The 24,873-nt window shown below is 40.0% G+C and overlaps 3 protein-coding genes across 3 annotated transcripts in view; 2 read left to right on the top strand and 1 right to left on the bottom strand.

Moving 5' to 3' along the window:
• Positions 1 to 24,873, top strand: part of LOC140274630 (DLA class I histocompatibility antigen, A9/A9 alpha chain-like) — a 424,015-nt gene that overhangs the window by 324,325 nt on the left and 74,817 nt on the right. The window lies entirely within an intron of this gene.
• LOC140275615 (excitatory amino acid transporter 3-like) lies at positions 847 to 8,437 on the bottom strand. Its single transcript, XM_072371131.1, has 13 exons — positions 8,314 to 8,437; positions 6,905 to 7,045; positions 5,121 to 5,213; positions 4,877 to 4,985; positions 4,639 to 4,681; positions 4,479 to 4,556; positions 4,212 to 4,381; positions 3,984 to 4,091; positions 3,149 to 3,271; positions 2,854 to 3,048; positions 2,598 to 2,732; positions 1,504 to 1,611; positions 847 to 1,003 (listed from the first exon to the last, which is right to left on the bottom strand). The coding sequence occupies exons 1-13, from the start codon at positions 8,435 to 8,437 to the stop codon at positions 847 to 849; spliced, it is 1,584 nt and encodes a 527-aa protein (XP_072227232.1).
• On the top strand, positions 12,792 to 24,505 carry LOC140275500 (C3a anaphylatoxin chemotactic receptor-like). The gene is made up of 3 exons (XM_072370977.1): positions 12,792 to 12,882; positions 18,794 to 18,980; positions 20,156 to 24,505. Exons 2-3 carry the CDS (start codon positions 18,801 to 18,803, stop codon positions 21,032 to 21,034), a joined length of 1,059 nt encoding a protein of 352 aa, XP_072227078.1. The 5' UTR covers positions 12,792 to 12,882; positions 18,794 to 18,800; the 3' UTR covers positions 21,035 to 24,505.

Raw genomic sequence — 24,873 nt, 5'->3', positions numbered from 1 at the left:
ACACCCAGTAACAAAAGTAATTGAAACAGACTGAATTAAAACAAGATTAAATGTAATATTGTAATTATATTAAGAGGGTATGTTCCTGAGTTACTGAAGATAGACTAAACAAGAGTTGAAACACCTATAACACATCTTAAAATAAATGCAGTTACACCTGCTGCATGACTTCAGATTGATCATTTATAATCATAAACAAGTAGGAACATTTCCCTCTACACAACCACATCCAAATCATTCATTCAAAAAATATATACACAGCACATTTCAATTCTGTTAACAGGGCTGATAAAATGTAGCTATTATTTATTACACTCGTTATACAATGAAAGAAAGCATTACCAGAGATTTCCCTCAAAATATCTTTTACAAAAATAAATGACAGACACACAGCACAGGTTACAGGTGATTAAGGTTACAGGCGAGGCCCTCCTCTCCACACCACACTTCAAGATCCTGGTCATGGACATCACAAACAGGATCGGTGACAGAGGGCAGCCGTAAATGAGCCAGACTTTGGTTAGACATATACCCCAAAGGCCCGCAGCACTACACAAGACTACAAAATCTGGTCCACAGTTCCACGATGTGGGCAAAAACTGTTTCCCCTGAATCCAAGGTTCGACAATCAGTCGGAGCCTCCTCTCCAACATCCTGGACAAAACTAGCCAGGGTGGCTACTCAGGTCCCTAAAAATGATCTATTACATTATTTACATGACAAGAAATCCAACCATTGGAAGATTAAGATTAAAAAAACAGACAAAACACACACAAGCAATGCTGGTTTCAAGCAGTTAATTTATTAAATTAGTTAATGTTGGTAAAGTTCAGCCTGTTTAACTGATCAGATACCAAACTCACTGGCAGATGCTGAGCTGCCACTGTGCATCAGTGGTGATGTGTTTTCTAGAGGAGTGTGGAAGGAGTAATTCTCAGAGTCCAGGCTGATGGTGTGGATCTGGATTTCATCGAGGGAACGAGCCGCGTCACCTTCACGGATCCTTGTCAGAAAAAAGCACAAGGTGGTCATTAACGGTTCGAGACAAACAATTTATGTCACACAACTCTGTCCTGAAGCACAAAGCAACTGTGTTGTGACACAGATTCTCAACTGGGTTGTCTGGCTCGGTTAATTGTGTGTCTTGTTGAGGGGACATTGGGGATCAGATCAGACGTTTTCAGGCTAAATGTGACGCTATCGTGCTGGATTCCCACGTTCACGATGCGTGAACGCCTGATGGTTGGAGCCATGGCCACAATCCGTCGATTTGATTAGACGGTGCATCTACTATTGTATGCAAAAGTTTGCCTGTTTGCAGCTTACACCACACACCAGGACATTTTTCAGTATTTAAAGATGTCACCCCAATCAAAGTAACTGAGGATGAACGAGACCCTGGAGGCCTGAAACATGTACATTAGAAAAACAAAACTATGAAGTCTATTCTTGAAAAACCTTCCAGTAAAAACAACTTTACTCAAATCGAATGAGAGGGTTTACCTCGCTGTCTCCTCTCCCTGATTGTCCAGTTCCTTTTTTGACAGATGGTGAATGAGTGAAGCTCCAAAGCAGTCTCCCAGGACATTAACCACAGTGTTGCTGTGGTCTCTGAGGAACACAAAACAAACGACGTGTGTAATACGATGAACTCTGATTTCATTTTCATTTCTAAAGGTTTGTCTCCCCCAACTCTTCAGCACCTGTTTTGTGCACTGCTAAATTAAAACAACATGCAACGTGAGGGCTGCTTGCTAAAATAGGACTCGTTCTTTTTTTACATTAAATAGTCATGGAAATACAGTCTGCCAGGCCACTTAACACTGACCTATGACTCGTTCAAGCATACAAAAGGCTCCTAACTAAGGCATGAACCAGTGTTGTATCGACACATAACACACAACTTAGCAAAGGACCAATTTTAAACTGTATCTTTAGGCACTTTGTTACCAGCAGCCTGTCACTGTCTCCCATGTATGTAGTTGCATCTATTAAAAATACCAAAGACAACACAGTTTGACAGGGAAAAGTATTTTTGCACCAAAATTGTGAAATGGTCTCCATGGAAGGGTGGCTGTCAAGAAGCCATTCTTAAGGAAGGGAAACAGGGAGAAAAGGCTGAGCTGTGCCAAATGACACAAGAAGTGGACTGAAAATCAGTGGCAACAGGTCTTATGGAGGGATGAATCCTCCCCAGAGCCCGGACCTCAACATTATTGAAGCAGTGTGGGATCATCTGACAGAGAACGGAACAAAAGGCAGCCGACATCCAAAGAAGAGCTTTGGGATGTCCTTCAAGAAGCCTGGAGAACTATTCCTGAAGACTCTTAAAGAAATGACAGAAAGCTTGTCTCAGAGGGCTCAGGCTGTGTTGGAGGATAAAGGAGCTCAGACCAGATATTCACTTTAAAGCTCATTAAAATTGTACAAACTCAGTTTTGGTCTTATATACTGTATTTACATTGATGTTTTCACTTTGCACATAAACTTACTTCTGACCAGCTGGCAGGAGCCTATCCCAGTGGTCAGCAACTTTAAGATGTTTTTTGTTTGTATTTTTTTGCCATATCAGGCCATGAATAAAGGGTTAAACTTACAGGAGCCACTCCACGACCACCAGAAGAGACGCATCCTTTGCTGGCAGACCAATCGTACTCAAGACAAAGACCGTGGTCACAGCTCCAGTTGCTGGGATCGCTGCTGCTCCTATGCTGGAGATGGCTGCCGTCAAGCTGCAAATCATGCACACACGCTGTCAACGGTCATTTCAGAATGAAATGCATTGCTACTTAATAGCCACATCATATGGCTACATCACAGAAACACTTTAATAAAGAAGAGGGAGCAACTCACCAGAGTGTAATCATCTGGCCGATCTTCAGTTTGATGAGGTTTAGTTGTGCAATGAAAACAGCGGCAACAACTTCATAAAGGGCACTTCCATTCATGCTGATGTTGGTCGCGATGGGCACCATGAAACGGGTGACTCTCTTGTCGAGTTTCAGTCTAGTCTCACAGCACTCTAATGTTTTTGGCAGCGTGGCAGAGCTTTGACAGACCAGAGAAATGTTAATTAGGTTTTCTCTGATGACAGACGTGCGGATAAACTGTGCTCGTGAACTCGTGGGACTCCGCGATGCCACGCTACCTTGACGAGATGAGCAGTGCAGTCAGTAACGCAGGAAAAACCCCCTTGATGACAGAATAGGGGTTTTGTCTCACACACACAAAGTACATCAGTGGTAGAACAACAAGGGCATGTACTGTAACTCTGAAAAGAACAAGAAACAAACCATCAACACTGGCTATGTGCTTTAAGGAAAGACCACAAGACTTCAGGATCTCCTCTTTAATGTGTTCTGCTTTATCCCTGAACAGGAAGAAGCATTTTTAAAGAAGCCTCCACAACGATGCATTAAAAGCATTAAAAGGACGGACAACAAGTGAAGGCCTGCAGCAGGGTGTTAGTATGACAATGAAGAAAACTACATGGTCTTGCTTTAAAGGCACCGGTCTCACAGAACACACTATTTGTTTCTCTAAAAGGTTTTTTAAGATTCCGTAGTATTTCTGAAAGATGGCCAAAGTGCACTTAGTGGATTCTGTTTTCAGGCTAGCAGTGCTTTGTGAAAACACTGATATCATCTGGTTAGACATACTGTCGGCCTGTTTCATGTGTTGTTGCTCCCACAACAGCCGTAACACACATGACCGACCGACACCGTCAGTCACGGTGTGTTCATTCGTCTATCATTCATCTAGAATTGAAAGTCAGAAGAGGATGTTCGGATTTTTCTAATTTTTAAAGTCAGTCACTGGCTAACGCTGACATATTTTCTGTCAGATTTGTGCGACCAGCAGGCCTCTAATTTGTGAGAATTACACATCAGGTTGAAAGAACTGCTGATGCTGATGAATGCTGCTACAGGAGGACCGGCAGTGTCATTTTGGCAACAGTGCTAAAATAGTAAATGCCAACATACCCAAGAACAACCACAAAAGAAAACTTGCCAAGCATGAGGATGGATTCCCACTCGCGAACCTCAACAACATGGCTCACGATCATGAACAGGACCCCAACTGGCAGGTAGCTGAAACGGAAACCAAAGCAGGAATTCAAACTATTGTTTTTTTTACATTTCAGTATTATCACAAACATTTCACAAAACTGTTGAAAACACTATTTTAACACACAGAAAGTGTAATTTTACCGCAGGATCCAGTCCACTGTGACTTTTGTGGTCTCGTTGATGACGTTAAGGAGCTCCACAACGGTTCTGCCTTTTTCTCCTATCATTACAAGCATGACGCCAACAATAAACGCCCAAACGATCAACCCCAGCATGTTGGTCCCTGGAATATTTTGGCCCACCAGTCGCACCTATACATACAAGACCACAAACAATCTGATCGACTGAAAGAAACACTATGTACCCAGAATATAAACTTTACAAAGAAATAGTAACAAACTTATTTACCGTTGAGAGATTCACCGATGAGAGATTAGTAAATTGGTCGTCCTCCTCTATTGGAAATTTCACTCTCTCAGTCTTGTACTATGAGAGAAACAAGTGTTTACTTTACAAACACAGTATAGAAAGTCTGAAAATGACCACTAGACCTGAATCAAAAACATACCTGTTTGAAGCAAGCCACAAACAAGCTCCGAGGAAACATGTTCCTATGTGCAATAAAGGAAAGTCAAACTAAAACTTAGCTTGTAAATATTGTCACAAGTCACAAAACATGCCGGTCGATGACTCATGGTCTACCAAACAAAGTATCTTATTACCGCTTAACAAAAGCAAAGACGGTCCAGACTCAAAATGATGAGAGATGATTTTAATCTGCCCTAACACGAACATTTTCTTCTCACCTTACAAGATCCATCAAGGAATCCATAGTGGAAATTTTCTCGTCATCTCCTTCCTCATCGTCCCCTTCGTAAGTAACTCCCGGCCTGATTACCAGTCCCAATACCAGTCCTACAACACACAATGCAAGGCCAAATGTAAGAAGCAACAACTGAATTCATGCTGCAGCTGTTTTAATATTGTGTTGAGATTATTAACTGCTGGTCAGTTGCAAGTTTTAAGATGAAACGAAGATAACTGTCTCACCTAAAACCACAGCCCCAAGGTTGGATATGACGATGTACACAGATGTACGTAATGCAATTTTCCTGGAGGCTCTAATGCTTAGACTGCTGACACCTGATAAAATAAAACCACAACATCAGCTACAGTCTGCAAATGGGTCAAGTTCAACAACCAAAAAAACACCCTCAGGCTTAAAGTGGAACTCTGGTATTTTTAAACCTGGACCTTATTTCTGGCATGAAATACGTTCATCTACTCACCGAGAACAGTTTGGTGAAAGTCGGCGTCCTTCGGAAGATATTTAGATTCCTCGAGATCCATATAACGGAGTGAAGGGGGCTTAGAGGATGCAGCCTATAAGGCATTATCTGTCTTTATTTCACCAATATGTTAAGACGAATGAATGAACGAACGCATACTATAGCTCTGTTAGCTCATAGCTGCTGTGTTGTTGTTACTGGCGGCTATCGGGGGCTTATAGAGGGCTTTCTACACACTCGTCTACTGGGATGACGTCATTGATGCCCGCCGATAGCCGCCAATACACTCTCCCCATGGTGCTGAGAGGACACAGAGAGGTGGAGGGAGGAGGAAGACCTGAGGGAGCGAGAGGCGATGACAATGCAGAGTAGGTCAGAGAGATATGGGGGGGTGAGGCTGTGGATGGCCTTGAATTTGTAGAGAAGGATTTTAAACGTAATTCTGAATTTGGAGGACGGGGGTGATGTGGTGAAAGGAGGGGGTTCTGGTGATGATGTGGGCTGCAGAGTTTTGGACCAGTCAAAGCTTATGAAGGGATTTGTGAAAAGGAGTGAGTTACAATAATCAATGCGGGAGGTGACGAGGGTGTGGATCAGGACAGCAGTAGTGTGAGGAGTGAGAGAGGGGTGGAGACGGTTAATGTTACGTAAATGGAAATATGCAGACCGGGTAATGTTGTTGATGTGAGAGTGGAAAGAACGTATGCTGTGGAGGATGACACTCTGGGGGGTGGGGGACACTGTGGAGCTGTCTATGGTGAAGGAGAAACTGTCAGCTTTGGATAGGGTGGATTTAGTGCCAACAAGAAGGAGTTCAGTTTTATCACTGTTGAGTTTAAGGAAATTTGAGGTGAACCAGGATTTAATCTCAGAGAGGCAGTGGGTGAGGGAGGAGGGAGGGAGAGTGGAGTTAGATTTGCTGGACAGATAAAGCTGGGTGTCATCCGCGAAGCAGTGGAAATGTATACCAAATTTTCTGAAGATATTGTCAAGTGGGAGGAGGTAGATGATGATGAGGAGAGTCCCAGGACAGAGCCCTGGGGAACACCTGATGTGAGGGGAGGGCTGAGAAGAGAAGGGCTTGAGCTGTATGAACTGAGTGCGGCCTGTGAGGTAGGAGTGAAACCAGTGCAGGGGAGTGCTGGTGATGCCGGAGGAGCATTGGTTCCATTATCGATATCGCGTAGCGATTCGGTTCCTTATCGGCTTTCTTATTGATTCTCAACTAGTTATATATAGTACAAATATAGTATGAATGGCTTTGGTTGCAGTATGCACCAATATGTGATCTATTTTCGCCTGTCATTTCACTTTCCCCTGCCTCAATGAAAGGGGTAATAAGAAAGACGGAAAAATACACAATCCACTGCGTTGAGAAGTTTCTAATCTCAAAATTGGGTAATCAGGTCAAATAAAACTTTAACCAAGTTTTTAATGCAATTGTCCACTGTTCAGGTTTACTTTAATCTGCCAAAGTTGCAGTATATTTCTTTTTAAGTGTTATAACACATAGTACACTTCATGAGAAATACACATACAGCTTACCTGATACCACACTTGTCACAATCAAAGGAATGGTAACCATCTGAAGCATCTGCATGAGTAGCTCTCCTGGAAAGGCGATGTAGATATGCTCCATTTCAGACAAATGCACACAGAACTTGAGAAATAAGCCGATGGATATACCTGTGACAGAAAACAACGATAACTGGGTTAAAATCGAGAAGAAAAAAATGTTATATACAAAACAAATTAATTTCACAGGCAAAACCACCTGTAAAACCCACTGTCACACTTCTCAAACACAGGCCCACAGTAATAATTTTATGCAGATGAATAGAAAATACACTGCTTGGTCAAAAACAAAAAAGTGACATGATATGTTTTGATGGACCCTCTTTAGCTTTCATTAAGGCACATATTTGTTGTATCAATAAGCCTATATAACATCACAACATTATTTCTGTTCAGAAATGCGTTCATTTTCCACCAAGAACACGGTAATGGTGATGGGAGAGTCGGACTTCAGTGGAAAGTCTTCTCCAGCACATCCCAGAGTACCTCTGTGGGCTTAAGGTCTAAAATCTGAGGCAAATGGTGTGAAAATGATTCTCATCAGAACACTTATCCTTTTTATCTATTGCTCCAGAGTCTTGTCTTCATTCTCCCAGACAAATGTAAGCCTTTTTTCTCAGGCTACATAGTTCAGACCCAATACCTCTTGACATTGTGCCTGGGGAAATGATCTTACTTTCACTTTTAAACAGTAACATGAGCTCTATGGGTGATTATCTTCATCTGACTTCTCCAAATGTTTTGTGATAGTCGCAGTCTTTCCACACAATCCTTCTTGTGTCACAACTAGGTTGTTCAAGGCATGAGAAGCTTCTCACTGCATCAGTTAGGATTACATAAGTAGTTACCAGTTGAAACATATCAATCACTACAGCACCAATGGGAAGCGCTTACTAATTGGCTCAGTTAAATCTAGTTAGTGACTTTTTTTAATCTACATTTCCAGGCAGAAGGCTCTGGTCCAAGTCTTTGTGCCACCGTTAGCAGCCGCTGTCACTGTTTGAGCGATTGATTGAGGCATAGTCTCTAATAACTGACTCTTTAAATAAGGAAATCTTCAGGGCACAAAACAGAACGGGTCGCGAAAGTTGTCGCGACACCGTTTTCCGAATCAAGTTGCCAAGCAACAGAGAGTATTGAAAGTGAAAGTTTTTATTGAAAAAAGTAGGAACTGTTGGTGTCATTATTATAAAAAGTAAATAAAGACTGTATTTCTAGTTGCTATTAAACCAATTTTAGATTTTTAACCACTAAAAACGCGTCCTCAGACCACGTTTAGTCAACAAGAATCATTAGTGTATACAAGCACTAATGCTTTAGTAGCAGCATCTTAGGTCAAAGACAAAAACATGAAGTTAGTTTGTAGGTTTATCACTTACCCAGGAAGACAGCTAACAGAACGATAACATGAAACTTGTTCCGCTCTATTTTTACCCAGCACCTGCTCCCCATGGCTGCCAACGCCTCGGTGCCGGAGTCCAGATTCTCTCTGTTAGCCTCCATGTCTGCGATGTAACGAGCTAATATTAACACATTTCTCACAATACCCCATTAACAGTTGTTTGTTTTAACAGCTGGCCTTTAAACGACATTTTTAGTCAATTAATCAGATTATTTTGACAGATTTCTTACCAGGGTCCGTTAGATCAACACTGCGGTGTCGACCAAACTCACTGATGTTGGCGGTTTTCAAACCAAAATACATTTCAAACTGTTTTGATTCGAATAAGCAAATTGAACTCAAAGCAAACTAGACTTATTCCTTTTCCTGTATTATTCTATACGTTCAAAAAAGTATTTCAATTAGTCTGCATGGCTATCAACTCAAGACCAGCGGCAGCTTGCCAGGGAGACCTCCTTCATGTTTTGATGACCACTTTATTCAACTTGCAGTTTTGACTCTATAGGCCTGGCTTTCAATGGAAAAATATGTTTTACTGTATAACTGAATAGTAAAAATAATTCTGTGTAGTGATAATGTTGTTGTGGATCCAATACCAGAACATAGATCCAAGACATCAACATTTGCTGCCACTGATTTGTGTGTGTCTGTGTGTGAATTACAAACTCATTTTTAACTGCCTTGTAGGGTTTGAAGGTGCTCAGATTAGATTGGAAGCCTTTTTACTGCGAGGTGCAGGCTCGGAAAATAGCTGAAACGGTTGGAAAACCCAGATGAGGAGGAAAGACTGACATATTCACTGAGATCTATAAAGTTCAGAGACAGAGAGTGTGTTTCATAGTTTTTTTTTTACTCCTCTTGGTCTCTACAGAGTTATGTAGGAACGTTCTTTTCTGAACCTTTTAAGATAAGATGAACGATCGCTAGAGGGCACCACAAGCTACTAACACCTGACTCGCGATCCTTCAGGCTCATTACAAAACTTTTGCATGTAATCATGAAGTTGAACACGAGCTGTATTTTATACTCAGTGTGTTCAAACCTCACCGCTTTAAGTGGTCTATACATAAGTGTACGCAAACATATGTTTTACGTATTTATCCGGACTGTGACTGAACTACGTAGTTATCTTTTAATTTCAAGGTGCTGTACAATAATAATAAAAAAACACAAGATAGAACAAACAAAACACAACCTTAACCATTATTCTAAAGTTGATGTGAGGCCTACAACATAATTACATATTTGTAAATGTGTAGAAAACAGACTGTTCCAAAATTCTGTGAAATGACACCCTTTTAGTTGAGAGACTTCTGCTTGTGGGAATCTATTTTAGTAGTGACATTTTTACAACATCAAGAGTTCATGAGACTCTTCTGGAGTTACCTGATTGGCCTGAAGACGCAGCAAAAGAGGAACTGTGATTGCACAGTTCAAACATTACTTAAGAGCAGAGGGATGGAATGAGAAAGAAATCAGCTAAATGCTATCTGAATGAAGTAATGGTTCATATAATTTGTGGTTTTAAATGAATTTCCTGAGCCATCCTATATAACTGGATGAATTTCCTGTTGTTGCAACAACTTGTCAGCATGACATTGTTCCTTGTTCATACTTTTTTCTGACTATAAAGTTGGTTTTTGTTTTAAAATGTTTCAACAGTTTTTCATCTATTTATTGAAGGCTGAATATGTCTGTTTTGGACTATCCAGCTCCCCCAAAACATGCCAATAGAACCTATGATTATACTCAATAATATATCAATATGTGGTCTTGGGGGCAACTGCATGTAAAGTGTCGCAGTGATGATGATGATGATGATGATTGTACAGGGCCCCTTCAGGGACAGTGGGAGATTTTTCTTTGAGTGTTTCCTCGTGATACTTTTGCATCCCCTTTCAATAACTTTTGAGTTACCTCATAATAAGTTTTGCGTTATCAGTCAGTAATGATCCATGTGTTTTTTGTGCAGGACCCAGTGTCGGTGTCACAGTCAGGCACTGGTTTGTTTTTACTGTGGATCCATTGACATTGACATTCAAGTCCAGGCTCACTTTTGTCTCCCTGCTTACAGTGTAATTTCCCATAGCTGAAGACTTCATGGAGTTACCTACCTGTATCCGATGAGTTGGTCTGCTTCTCTGGAACACTTAACTTACCAATTCACTTGCCTGCTCATCCTCTGACGTCCTCTGCTCCAAAGGAAAAGATAGCTACTGGCCTTCAGAGAGTTTCCTCCAGCGTCCATTCTCGCTTTTTCCAGTTGGAAATTTACTGTGGAAACTCTTCATCATAATCACTTGGACTGATCACTCTCTCCTCTTGTATTTTCACAAATTAAATAAAGGTTTCATTAATCACAAATTATTTTTTAAAGGATTTATATTCCTTGTAAAGTAATTCAGTTCAGATTTGATCTTTCTACTGTGTTTGATGCCAAACATGCCAAAAAAGCAGGGAAATGGCCCTTAATGCATATCACTATGAATCGGGAATTGGACGCCAACTTCAGCGGCACTTCTGCCCTCTGGGATGTATAAACCGATCCAGGAAATACTTAATTATTGAGAGATCAGGCTACACTTATTGTGAGGTATTGCAAAGATACACATTATGAAAAAATCTGGCTATGGAGGCTCCATACAGTTGTAATAAGAATAAATAGCATAGTTTTCTAACCCTAACCAGGTAATGTGATTGTCTAAACTCAACCAGGAAGTGATAATGGTGTTTCAGTAAATTGTTGCCATTTGAAGTGAAAAAACAGTTGTCATGTGTTGGTTTCAAGCCCATGTGACAGAAAGACACATCGCCAATCCACATCTCCTTGTTCCTTCTTATGAGGACTTTGTGGCTTCTTCAACAAATTACTGATGTGAAAAAACACTCTTATTTTCCTTCTGCCGCTTGTTGGGGCGGGACTTTACGGGATGTTATGGGTCGTTATTGTAGTCATACTGAATGATGTTTTAACTCTTTTTCCTTTAACCACAGATTATCTGGATTTACCATTTTTTGGTTTCACTTTAGCTGAGTTAAACTCATTAAAAGAACAAGCTCTGTCACAGTTTCTCTTTCATTTATCTATCTGGTTTTCATTGAAACTCCACAGTTGCATAATAAGTACTTTGTTGCAACTCCTCTCTCTTCTCTGACACCTTGAATTCTTTACGTATTTCAATAACAAAAGATGATATTCCTAAATTTCATAAATGTAACTCTGGATTGAGATCCAGACTGTTTGCTGGTCGCGGTCATTTCCTGTAGAGGTAATGGCTTCCATCAACCCCGTATCATCAGTGATGGTGGAAATGTGCTTGTTTCTCTATGTTTCCTTGGACCTGTACCAACTTCCAGCATCGTCTCCCTGTCCGAAGCTGATTAATGATTCATCGCTGAATAGCACTTCCATCCAGCCATGCACAGTCCATGACTGCTTCTCTTCAGCTCACTGTAACATTGCTTTCTTCTCTCTAGATGTTAGTGATGGCTTACATTTGGTTTTCTGGATGTAAATCCCATTTCCTTCTGCTGGTTTTATACGATTCACGTACAGACTGCATTTTGAGTTTTTTGTCCTTATGCTTTGACATCTTCTTTAGTCAAACCTTTTAAAACCTTCCCATTTTGTTTGTACTTAGACACAACCTCGCTCTGAGTTGAATGAAACCTTCTTGTTTCTACTGACAGCTCTCTTGTTGGGGCCATGTTTCCTCACAATCCTCTAGGTGTAAAAACTCGTTAAGCTGCACCAGAATGCTCTTTTAACTGTAAACTCATATTCATATTTAAACAAGTGCAGGTATTTGTTTTAGAAATACAAAACTATAAGGTGATTTTCACCTGTGCTTTAGGCCTGGTTTACGAAGCCAGAATGTTCAGCTGTTATATGTTGAGCGGCTTGTGTCACATCTGTTGGAAAATAAATGGAAAAGAATGAACATCCTCAAAATGTGATGATGCAATCATTTTGCCAGGGGTTTTAAACAAGGACAAAGTTTAGGCTTACGTCCACTGTAAGCCATTTTATAGCATGGAGGAGAAAAAAGTGTTTAATCAATGTCTTTGAACAACAAGATTACTGTTTGACCGGCACATTAATTCTTCACTTGGTAAACTTAGATTAATAATGGCAACTTTTATAAGAAGCAGGTCATCAGCCCCATATGGAGAAATCTGATTGGCCGAGGAGTGTGAAGGAGAAGGTAATAACCCCAAAGGCTGATAAGCATGTTGATCATCCACTCTGTGTGTTTGTGTGTGTGTTTATGTGTGATTGATTCGTAGAGGGAAACAAAAGTGTGTGGCTTTGAGGAAGAGAAACAGACCCACAGAAAGGAAGACAAAACCAGACATTGGAGAAAATAAAAGAGAGAAGTGTGTGTGATAGAGAGAACACACAGACACACGTGACATTTTGACAACAAAACCACTTCAGTCACAGCGCCGCAGTGGAACCTCGAAGGATGAGTCTTCATTTCTCTCTTTGACATCTGAGACTGAAGCAGGCGACCTCAGCACCCTCATAACAATCCAACATCAGCAGGTAACAAACCAGGACAATTTTCATGCCTGATTTTACTAATGAGCTCTTTTACATACTCAGTTTCTTCTAAGTGTTACAGTGACTGTAAAAACATTAGTTTTTGTTTTTCAGTGGTATCTACCAGATATAATCTTCATGATTTAAAAAACTAAATCACTTTGGCAGATAGGGCATTTCATTTGAGAACAATCATCACTCCTGGATTATACTTTTTAGCAGGTTTTTATTAATTAATTCCTTCTTTTTTTTGCTTCAGTCTGGTAATCTTTTAAAGTGGTCATGAGCAATAGTTCTTCAGGCTTTTTGGAGGTCTTTCATAGTTTTTCTTTGGACATTGGCTGCTTTTTTGCAAATTCTCAGTCTGTCTGTCTATGTTTTTTTGTTGGTTAAAACACTTTAATACTCTCTTATGACTGATTCAAGCATAAAAAAGGCTCCTAACTCAAGGGATGAACCAGTGTTCTGTTGACACATAACAGACAATTTAGCAAAGAAACTACATTAAGTTGGATCTTTAGATACTTTGTTACCAGCAGCCTGTCACAAAGACACATAATTTGTTTCTTTAGTTGCATCTATGTAAAACACCAAAGATAACACAGACAGACAGACAGAAAATAGTATTTTTGCAGCAACAAAGTGATTCCCAAAGAGCTATTAGCCAAAATGTTGACATATACTGCTTTGTTGTTGCAAAGTTCTGTGGTTTGCAAATAATTTGATAAGGAAAGGGTTATACCATAGACCGCGGAACCGGGGGGCAAGGCCCGGGTAACTTTTGTACTTTTTGTACAAACTATTTTATATGAATAAAAGCCTAAGTTTTATCTGTGTTTTTACGAGCCAAACAATACAAGTCACCACACACCTTCTCTTACTCTCACCAACTAGCTGCCGATAAAAATAAAACTCCCACTGACTGCTGCGTTCAGATTTTAAATTAGTGTACATTGTTAATCAACTATGTCGAGTGTGCGAGTCTCGGCCTAAAGGCGGGCACCTGCCAAACCGGAGGCTGCACTTCCTGCGAAAATGTAGCGACAGAGGTCAATATCACTTTTTTTTTTTTTTTTTTACAAATAAACAGGCAAAACCAACTTTGGCAAGTTCAAGGACCAGTAACGTAAGTCAGTTTTCATTACATGTAATTTTCTGTGGTATGGCTGCAGTAGGTACTTTTCATGTAACTGAGCTGTTGGGTGTGTATGTGTGCGCGTGCGGCTGCACATCAGTCTGATATGAGTGTTGACTTATGGTGACTATGATGTTGATTTAGATTCAAGGCAGCAAGATGAGTTTTGGTTGTGGACTGGACTGGGTGTACTTTGTTGTTTGCTATAGTTTAATCTGTGCGTATATGTAAATAGGCTTGGCCTGTTGTGTGTGACATTATGCCCCCCCCCCCACACCGCCTGTTCAGGCACGTTACGCGGTCCATGGGTAATAACGTAAAGGGATGTTTATCAGCTTGTGCAACATTTTTCTTTGCACAATCAACACCAGGGACTGAGAGCTGTTCAAATCCAGTCTCACTTGAACATGTTTAATATTCACGTCTGTCCACGTGTCCAAAAGGCAGATTTTCACACTCAATTGTTGTAAACGGATAGATCGCTATGTATCCAAGGGCAACGTTCACTGTAAATTTAGTAATTACCTGTGGATTTTCAAAACACATACATGTAATCATGTGGACTCATACTTCATTTAACGGTGTGCTTTTAAGTCCTAATTTACACCATTTCAGATGAGAACAGTCGAATAAAAAAGTAAAGAAATGAGAGTGAAATGAGAGTTATTCCTCACAGATTACAAACTGTGATGAACTCAAGCAAACATAGTCTGTTTATAATCTTTCCTGCACATTTTCCGTGGCAAATACATCTTGAACGAGCACTGAGGATATTTATATAGGGATTTATTAGATAATTAGTGAGATGATAAGAAATAAGATGTTTTTTTTAAGAGTTTAGAGGGTGTAAGTGGGCATCGCTTTGTGTTATTTTCAGGGTGCAGTTACAAGTTGCTTTTAAAGTAAAGTAAGTTTTATCTCGACTTCTAACCAGACTTAGTCCACTTTAGCACCATTTCAAACTTTGTACGAGTTTCACATACATTTATTTTTCTGCCAAAGCTGGCAGATGGTCAGAACGACCTCTGTGGTTTTTATGTGTCAAGTTTAAAATGGTCACTGCAGGAAATCTTTACTGGGCTGATGTCATTTTTTCTTTCCACCACAGCGGTTGTCTGCAGAGTTGTTGAGGTTGAGCGCCTTTGGAAAATGAACTTTTTATAACTTTCGTTTCATATCTGTATCTTTTTTGCAAAGATTGAGACTTGACTTCACTCTTATTCTGGATTTCTTTGGGTCAAGGCAGGACTGAGAATGAAGCAGTATTTGTGGTAAAATGCTGCTGTAGGAGCAGCTGTGGCCTAGATGTTTTTCAGTCTGTGGTCTTTCGAGCACTTTCTGTCAACATGCTCAGTGCAGTGTCTGTTACTTTTGCCCATAAAATAGCGTACAACAACCACTGAGCCACTACCTTACAGCTGCTCTATCTCATTACTTCTCCTGTTTTATAGATTTCAGACATGTAAGTCAAATGTTGAATAAATAACAATGAAAAGCAATTGGATGTTAGTTTTAAAGAGCCACTCCAGCCATTATCAATCACCTTAAAACTCATCCATATTCCTTAGAAAGCATATATTTTGAAGTTTTTGCCATAACAGTCATAAACATACCCTAAATGTTAGGTCTGCTAACAGGTGGAGCAGCTTCTCCACGTAGCTTGTGCTAGCTTCTCCTGATAGATTAATTTCATCAGTTCCTCCCAACGCTTGCGAATTAGCTGTTCAGTTCCTTCCTGCAACTACGAGGATGATACAAGCTGCTGTCTGACGTCCCTTTTTTTGAGTCTGGTGGTGGTGTTCTGCAGATTCAAAGCAGAAATCCTCAGTCATAATCACATGTGCTGATTTTGCTTATGGTACATTTGGTCTTGTAACACATTAAAAGTATCTTATGGAGATTTTATTGTGGTTTAAACTTGTTTTATAGCTGAGAGGGACTTTTTTTAAACAGATGTAGAGATTACTGACATACATGTAGACATGTGGTTAATTAAAACAAATGGAAACACACACTTTGTTCTGTGGTTTGGTTTTGACTTTCCTCCTGGTAAACCCACAAATGTCTGTTTGCTGTAAAATAGAAAGGCTCTGTCCTTCTTCCACTAATTTCTATTAGATCATTTTCAGAGTATGTTGCTTGTATTTTAACAGATACGCTGCGGCAGCAGTTTTCTGTATGCTTAATTAAACTGCTAGAATTACTTAAATCAAATTTATAACCTGAACCCTTTTTAACTGGCAGATCTACATCAAGAGCTTACCACCATTTTTGCTTCCTGCTGAACTTCTGCAGCAGTTTTATCAGATTAGCAGATGGGACCAGCCATCTGTTTACCCCCCCGAAACTGGTGAACATCATGCACAAGCCTAGTTCTGTGAAAAAACACGTTCTGAGAAAAATAGCTCCTCTTATGACAAGCTGCAGAGGAGGTTTGCAGCATGTGGTATGTTGAAAATGTGAATGATACTTTCTTCACAGATACCACTTATTGTATCTTACATGAAACTGTAAGTTTACTGTAAATGCAATCTTTGGTATCTATGAACCATTGACAGGATGCATGTTAGCAGATGTTAAAAGTGAATGCGGAATAGTTTTCTTCTTTGTTGTCAGCAATAGTTAGCATTAACTCTTCAATCCATCCAGTTAAAAGTGTTTTCATCTTGATCAACTTCAACGATAGAGAAGATCTCTTCACACTTGACACTGTTGTGTCTGACAGACAGTGTTTCTGCACCTGTTTTCTACCACTTGCATTCGCCTCAGTCAGGTTAGACTGTTGTAACACGTATTCAGAAGGCAGCAGCAGAATCTAATTCGCGGACTAAAGATACCCGGGTGTCCAGCTGGACAACAGACTGAACGGGAAATGCATGTAGTTTTAACCCTTCAATATCCTGCTCTACAGTCTGACAGAGCACATTTTTCAGTGACTATACTCTGCTGTATGAAGCAAAAATGTTGAAGCATACTAGCATGACCCGTCTCTACCACTCGGCCGCGGTATGACATGCTAAGAATTAGTATATATTATCATTATATTGGGATTATTTTTTTTAATTCTTATACTGTTGCCGTTAAATTACATTTCCACAATCTGTACCAAAAAAGAAAAGATATTGTCAACATAAAAGTCTGTCTCATTTCTTCTTCTGCTTCACATTCTAAATGATAAAAATGTGTTGTTTCTGAAAAGTAGAGGTTAAAAATGTTTTTGGTTAGTTTTCTGAGCATTTGAAGGACTTCTTGCTCGTGTTTGCTTGACGGCTGAATTTTACAGTAAATGATACGCCCTGATATAGCGATTCAGTAGTTTATATCATAACTGAGATCAAATAAAGCCATCCAGATCATAGGTTGAATACAAAAATAATCACAGATAAATATAGCTACCTGGCCACACGGAGCGTAAACATTTGACTGTGACACAGGATTGTTTAAGGTTATTGTGCTCTTGGCATATTCTCAGACAATGTGTCAACTGGGTACATCTGACTCATCAACATTATGTATCTCACACACACAGTTTATTCAGAAACTGTTCTTCATCCATGCAGTCTATCAGTCTGTTAAAGCTTGAGACAGAAAGATGTACACATTTAAACAACAGGGACATTTTATTGAGCCATTTTTACAAAAAAAAACACTCAATAACATCTGGCTCTCGAGTTCAATGGAAAAGGGTTCAGACCCACAAGTTTTTATTGGCTATCGCTGGGCTCAGTTAGCAGTTTTGTTATAATCTGACATGGTTATGTAACCCTTTTTACAGTAAAGTAACAGAGTAACAGGCAATCGATGATCTATGATCATTCTGGAGCAGTAACAGAAGATGATAAGCCTTGTTTCACTTGTTTCAACAAGAACAGTAAAGTCACACACAATGAAAGACTTTGGTTTGGACAATGTAAAGAGAAATAGTAAAATAATAAAGCTGGGAAGAGTTTCTTTTAAAAGAGAGTAAAAATGAAAACCCAATTCCCAAAATCAGTCTTTTCTTTGTTTGAATCAGTGTCGTGTCAGTATGCTCGCGCTCATTGGTCCTGCCACACAATCCGTGAGGGACAGGAAGTGAGACTGCAGAAACACGTATGCTCGTGGTTCCATTGGCTCGCCACCCAGTTCGCGCTGGGAATCTTTCTCGGTCTCAGGATGTGAACATCCAATGCAGGTCGAGCTGGAAGCACTTTCAGCTCCGGGTCGGGTGAGCATCCTGATCCGTTTACATCACTGGAAAATGCCTGGGGGAAAAAAACCTGACCTACAGCTTGGCCAGAGGAAATCCAAATGCTCATTACATTCATGTCTGTCTGTTCCAACCAATAACATTGGTGCAGTTACAACCAAAATTCATTGTCAACACATAATGTTTTTAATGCATAGAAGCTACACTTCAATTTATTAACTTGAAACATTTATCTATAGTCTCCCAAAAACTTTAATAAAATATTATTATCTCAAGACTTAATTTTAGGACCTGGTTACATTTGCACCGTCTATCTTTATACTTATATACTTTTTAATATAGGAATATATTTAATATAGGAATCCAAAGCGACTTACAAATGAAGATATAAAACATATATATGTATATATAAATATATAAAATAAACTAATTAAATATTTTAAGAACATTTTGTCGGTCAAAAACACCCTTGTATGGCCCAACTTAATCTGCTTTGACTTCTGTATGTTTGTTCACCTTCTTGCTTTCCTGCTTATTCTTAGAAACATGAGAAATGTTTCGATTTTCTCATTCTTTTCTCTCTTTTTTAGCTGAACGATGTTTCCAAATGCCTCTCTTCCCGCTGTCGCAGTCATGTCCACCAAGAATGACCAGGCAACAACGGTGGACGTAGACGCCATCATGGACAACGTCAGCATCGTGCTCTACACGCTGACCGTCGTGCTCGGCATCACAGGGAACTCCGTGGTGATCTGTGTGGCTGGGTTCAAGCTCAAGGTGGAGATAAAGTCTTTCATATATCTTATTTATAAATGTCTACAATACTCTGTATGGCATTCAACTCAACAGGATATTGTAAACGCTGTAAAGTCTGACATCAACAGATTACAGGAAGTCAGATTACAGGGTATAGCCCCAATCAAATCAATTTAATCAAATTAATTATGTGTGGGTTTGTAGACACGGTTGGTAGTGGTGTAAAGAACATGAAGTAATCATTAACCAGCCCACTAGAATTCATCATTCAGGAGTAAGCTGAACCAAATTTCCCAGCCCCAGTTCCAAAAGAAGTTGGGACACCATGTAAAATGTCAATAAAAACAGAATTACATTAGATTTACAAACCACATAAACCAATATTTTATTGGGTCTGTTGAAGATTAGACATTTTACTGAAAAATATTAGCTCATCTTCTTTAAAGAACAGCTGGGACAGGTTTACATCTGTGCAGCTTTCTGCTCTTTTACCAACTGTCCGTAAACATTTGGAAACTGAGGGGAGCAGCTGCTGGACCTTTGGGAGAGGAATGTTTTTGTCTGATATCGGATTCTAGCTGCTCGGAAGTCCTGGGTCGGCTTTGTTAATAGAATAGATGCATTATGTGGTTTAACATCGTCTTACTGAAATATGTAAGGTGTTCCCTGACAAAGACGCCATCTGGATGGGAGCATATGTTGCTCTAAAACCTGTATATACCCTTCAGGACTGATGGAGTCTTTCCAGATGTGCAGGTTCTCAGTTCCATACCATCAAAGATGCAGACTTTTGAACTGAGTGCTGATAACAAGCTGACCACAGAACAGTTTCCCACTTTGCCTCAGTCCATTTTAAATGAGCTCAGGTCCAGAGAAGACGGCAGTGTTTCTGGATCATGTTCACATGTGGTTTCCTCTTTGCATGAAAGAGCTTTAAAGTGCATCTGTGGATGTTCCTGCGAACTGAGTTTGTCTGCATACAAACAGGCAGAGGCTGATTATTTAAAGTTAAGTCAAACAAAACTCAAAGAAATGCGTTTAATGTTCGTATGAGGGGACAACAGGCAGTTGATGAATTATTTGAATACAGTTTAATTGTGTTTTTGGTGGGCTGTCTGGTACCACTTGTGCTAATTACCAGTAACAGCATGTAAATAATTTCTAACTTTACTTTAATTCTTTTTCTTTCCCTTCAGCCGAAGGTCACCAACATATGGCTTGTGAATCTGGCGATAGCAGACCTAATTTTCTGCTTCACACGAGTCTTCTCCCTCATTAAGAAGCTCTTCTTCGACCACTGGCCCTTTGGTGTCTTCCTCTGCAAGTTCAACGGCTTCTTCAAATATGCCAACATGTTCTGCTCCGTCTTCCTGCTGGCTGTGATCAGTTTGGACCGAATGCTCTGCGTTTGGTGGCCCGTCTTCACAAAGCGACGCCGCACTCTGTGGGCAGCGAGGATGGTGGCAGTCTGCGTGTGGATCACAGCGACTATCTTCAGCACTCCCTACTTCATCTACCGGCAAGTCTACATAGGGAAGAACAACCTGAGCAAGTGCACACTGGAGGTGAAGGAGAAGACGGAGGGAGACAACACCGCCAAATATGCTCTCTACTCCATCCGCTTCCTGTGTGGCTTCATGTTGCCCTTCATGGTCATTCTCATCTGTTACATCCTGGCTGGCTTTGGCATCCGCCGCACCCGCCTGTCAGGGAAGTCCCGCCCCCTGCGTATATTAGCATCACTGGTCATTGCTTTCTTCCTTTGCTGGGCGCCTTACCACTGCCTTCTACTAGTGAAGATGGTGGACAATAAGAACGCGGTGTTGAAAATCTGGCATCCTTTGGCGAGCGGCGTTGCCTACTTTAACAGCTGTGTGAACCCGCTGTTGTACTTCTGCATGGGGCTGGAAGTGAGGGGGCAGTTCAGGCAGAGTCTGATGGGTGTTTACAAGAAAGCTCTGGCTGATGATGACGATGGACAGACAACTCAGTCCAACGAACGGTCTTTGGATGACAGCAGTTCTGCTGTGGTGACAGGAAGGAGTCAGGCATCAGTGGAAGTAGCTAAAGTTTAAGTATCTGCCAGAGAGTTGAGCTTTGTATTTTAGGGTGAAACGGAAAGAGGTGGCCTTTGTACAGTAATGAAAGGGAGCATGTGGGCTGTGAATGCAGATGAAGGCAAAAGCAATTATAACAAGTATAACTCTGGCTGAAAAGAAGGCAAAGTTTTTACAACAAAAAAATGACACGAACGATAACTACCTACATCAACCCAAAAGCTGTTGCTTTCCTCATCGGGTTCAGTTATGATCAGATTGATTTATGTTTATGAGGTAAGGATGAACAGAAGGAAGAGAGGGAAAGGAAAACAGAATATGTTGTATATTTAAATAACAAAGACGAGAATAAAAACCTGGAACATGTATTTTTCAGTTTATTCCGTTGTTTGTGTTATTTTTTATAGTGATTATTGATGGTTGCTGAGCATCTAAGGCATAGTAGTTAACTCTGTAATACCTTCTTTCCTTTACATTTAGCTATTTATCATACACCTGAATTTAACAGAGCATTCTTTGAAAATCACTAAAAGGACACATTTGATCCATAATCATAGCTTTCATGTTTGTATTCTTTTAAGTTTCCCTGATATGTTTAGCAAACAGCCCACAGACAGTATCATAGATTATGAGGGTGGCAAACATTCCTCCAAGCATACATTTCTCTACACTATAGATTCAAGCTTAAGCTCTTATGGTGCTTTTCCATTATATGGTACAATATAATATGGCTGTTTGGTGACGTAGAAGCCCTGCAGAGTGCTGGTTGGTCAGAGTAGGCGTGAACAACAAGTTGTTTGTAAGTCAAAGCAGACAGTTAGCAACATAAATCACAGATAGCACATTTGTGTGTGGGGATCGCAGGTCATGTTCATTACAAATTATCATGTTTATTAACTGTGAGTATGGATTTACGGTCATAGTTGGACTCCAATAGTGCTCCACCTTGTCACCAATCCTGTTTGCGTTTTTCATGGGCAGGTGTTCAGGCATAGTTGTGGAAAGGAAGCTGACTTTCAGCAAGCACTGGAGCTGTTCACAGGTGCATGTGAAGCAGCCAGGATAGAAGTCAGCCCCTCCGAATCTTGGGTGATGGTTTTTAACTGGAACAAGGTGGAGGGCTCCCTCTCTGCCAGAGATGGAGGAGTTTAAGTATCGGGATGGCAGAGGATTGGGGCTTTGTCCGCAGTAATGAGGGTCCATGTTGGTCCATCTTCATTCCAACTATCACCTATGGTCAGGGGATTTTTGGTAGTGACAAAAAGATAAATTGGTCTTGGTCTTAGAGATAGGGTGAGGAGCTCAACCATCCAGATGGAGCGCAGATTAGAGCCGCTGCTCCACCGCAACGAAAGGAGTCAAGTGATTTGGTTTGGTCGACCTCCTGGTTGCCTCGCTTTTGAAGTTTTTTGAGCATGTCCAACAGGGAGGAGGTCCTAGGGCAGACCCAAAACATATTCAAGGGAATATACCTTCCATCTACCTAGGGAACGCCTCAGGATCCACCTGGAGGAGCTGGGGATTGCTGTGTGATACCCGGATGTCCCTCCTGCAACATGACCTCAGATAAGCGTAAGATAATTGATGGATGGATTTACATATCAATCTTTGCTTCTCTGCTGATTGTTAATTAAATATGTTCAGACCCTTCTGAACACAAACTCATTCAGTGCAATAACTCCTCTATAGTCCTCACTTTTAATTTGTTTTGATAAAAGCATCAGATAAATCAGTGTGATGTAATAAACCAGTTCATGAACAGCTGATCCCACCAACAGTGAGGGGATTCTGAATAACATGGAAATGAAGCATGGAAAAGCTGTGCCAAGTCAAACCATAGAGTACCATATTTAATCATGTAATGGAGAAATCCCATTAATGACTTGCAGTGACCCGTTGGAAGGATGAGAGCAGTCAAAATCTTCTTTGCCCATATGAAAAGGGGCATATTACCACTGTAAAAATCAGGGATAGGGCCCCTCAAGTGGTATGACCAAGAGAAGGAAATTAGGATTTGGCCACAGTGTCACAGCATGCAGTGAAACTGTTGCAAAAGGAGAGATCACAAGTTTCAAAAGGTCAAAACTTCCCGGTTGGAGGCCAGAAGGATTTAGAAATGGAGTTGAATGACTCACATCAAAAGGTTTCCTTACTGACTTTGTACCTTCCTTCAGTCAGTGTTTTATTAGACTTTGGCATAGAATACTATGTGGTTAAGTTTAGGAAAACATCACGGCTTTGCCTTAGAATAGCCATTCTTCACGACATTGTGTGCCTATTAGGAAGTTATTTCTTGTTTGGTTGGTCTTTTTTGTTTTGGCAAATCCTGCCTCGTGAGAAACCTCCCACTGAAATACATAACTTTTAAAATGATGCTGGATGACATAAAAAAAAATTGAATTTGTGGTTAAGAGAATTGTTGAGTAAAGAGAATACTTTTGTTGTCTTAGCTGCATTAAAACCACTGACTTTCAGTATTATTTCTTTATCATATGGCATAAAATTCTGCTCGGTACACTGATATATTTGATGTTATTATTTTTTTACATGTTATTTGTGGTTATTTGCCTGCCTACACTGAATAAACTTAGTGGATAAATGTTCTTTAAAAAGTGGCAAGTTGCATTGATGTATACTCAGGTTAGATTCAAAGGTTCCTGTGAAAGGTTTTTGATTTTTTTCTATATGCATGGGATTTAAGTCACAGATGTAAAGTGGAACTGTTATGTCTGTGGGTATGAGACTGCAGAGGGAAGTGAGACTATTAAAAGGAAATCCACTAATAGCTTAAGTCATGACTTTGTCTTGTGCACACAGGTTATACCGAGGGCTAGATGAATTTAAATTGAACAAGTGGTCCACTCCTATTTAAATAACCAAACATGTGCACTTACAAAGATAAACGTTTTGGTTTTTATGTGTTTTTTTTAACCATCTGAAGTGCCTTTAATGGATTAACTGCTGTTTGTGTAACTTTAACCTCTGAGGCAGAGACCATAAAATGAAGCCAAGGAAGCTGGTCATTGATCCTTAGCAACCAGCTCAGAAAACACAACTGTGCATGAGATGCTCTGCAGATAACTTGCACATCACCAGGAGATCAATGACACTGTTTATCTTGTGCTTTCTGTTTGTCTGCTTGTTAGATTGTGGTTAGATTTGAATCTGAAGTCATTCATCTAAGGGATTATAAGCTTTGTTATTTTGTTTTAAGTTGTACATTTCTGTAAAATATCCAAACACACACAAAAAAACAATCTGTAAATACAACTATGTGTTTATAAGCATATGTAATGAAAAATAAATGCTTTAAAATGGTTTAATTCTGCAAAGATGTCAACACAAGGTCACAGGCTGCAGTAAAGTTATGTGTTTGTACTAATTTGGCTAACTCTGTATGTTTGTCCTTTGTAATAAATGGCTGTGATTCCTCAGTGATTTATGGAATATTTTTATAAAATTCTACAAATCAATAAAAAAACACACTTCACATTAAATCCACTGTAGTGATCTATTAAATCAAAAGGAGAGCAAAACTTGTGGTTTGTCACAGATCTGCAGATAATACAAGCTTATTAAACATAACCGCCATTGTTTTTAGTTCAATTAAACCATGCAGTTGTCAACAGGAGTGTAGAAATTAACGAAATGGAGCCCAATTTTGAGGTTTAAGGTGTAATAAAGTTGGAAATAGAACCTTGTCTTCAATAAAATGTGCCATAAACTGGTCGATGGCCCTATTTCACAATTAAAATGAAGTTGACAAAGGTTTTCAGCATTAAAGTGAGATTCCTGCATCCACATCAGAGTAAAACATCAGAGGGTCTCCATCATTCACACCAAGCCCACAGCAGCTG

The sequence above is a fragment of the Leuresthes tenuis genome, unplaced genomic scaffold (genome assembly GCF_036924035.1).
Source record: "Leuresthes tenuis unplaced genomic scaffold, fLeuTen1.0.hap1 SCAF_18, whole genome shotgun sequence".
In the NCBI taxonomy this organism is placed as follows: Eukaryota; Metazoa; Chordata; class Actinopteri; order Atheriniformes; family Atherinopsidae; genus Leuresthes; species Leuresthes tenuis.
Note: the sequence above shows the minus strand (reverse complement) of the source record. Positions and strands in the feature narration are given on the sequence as shown.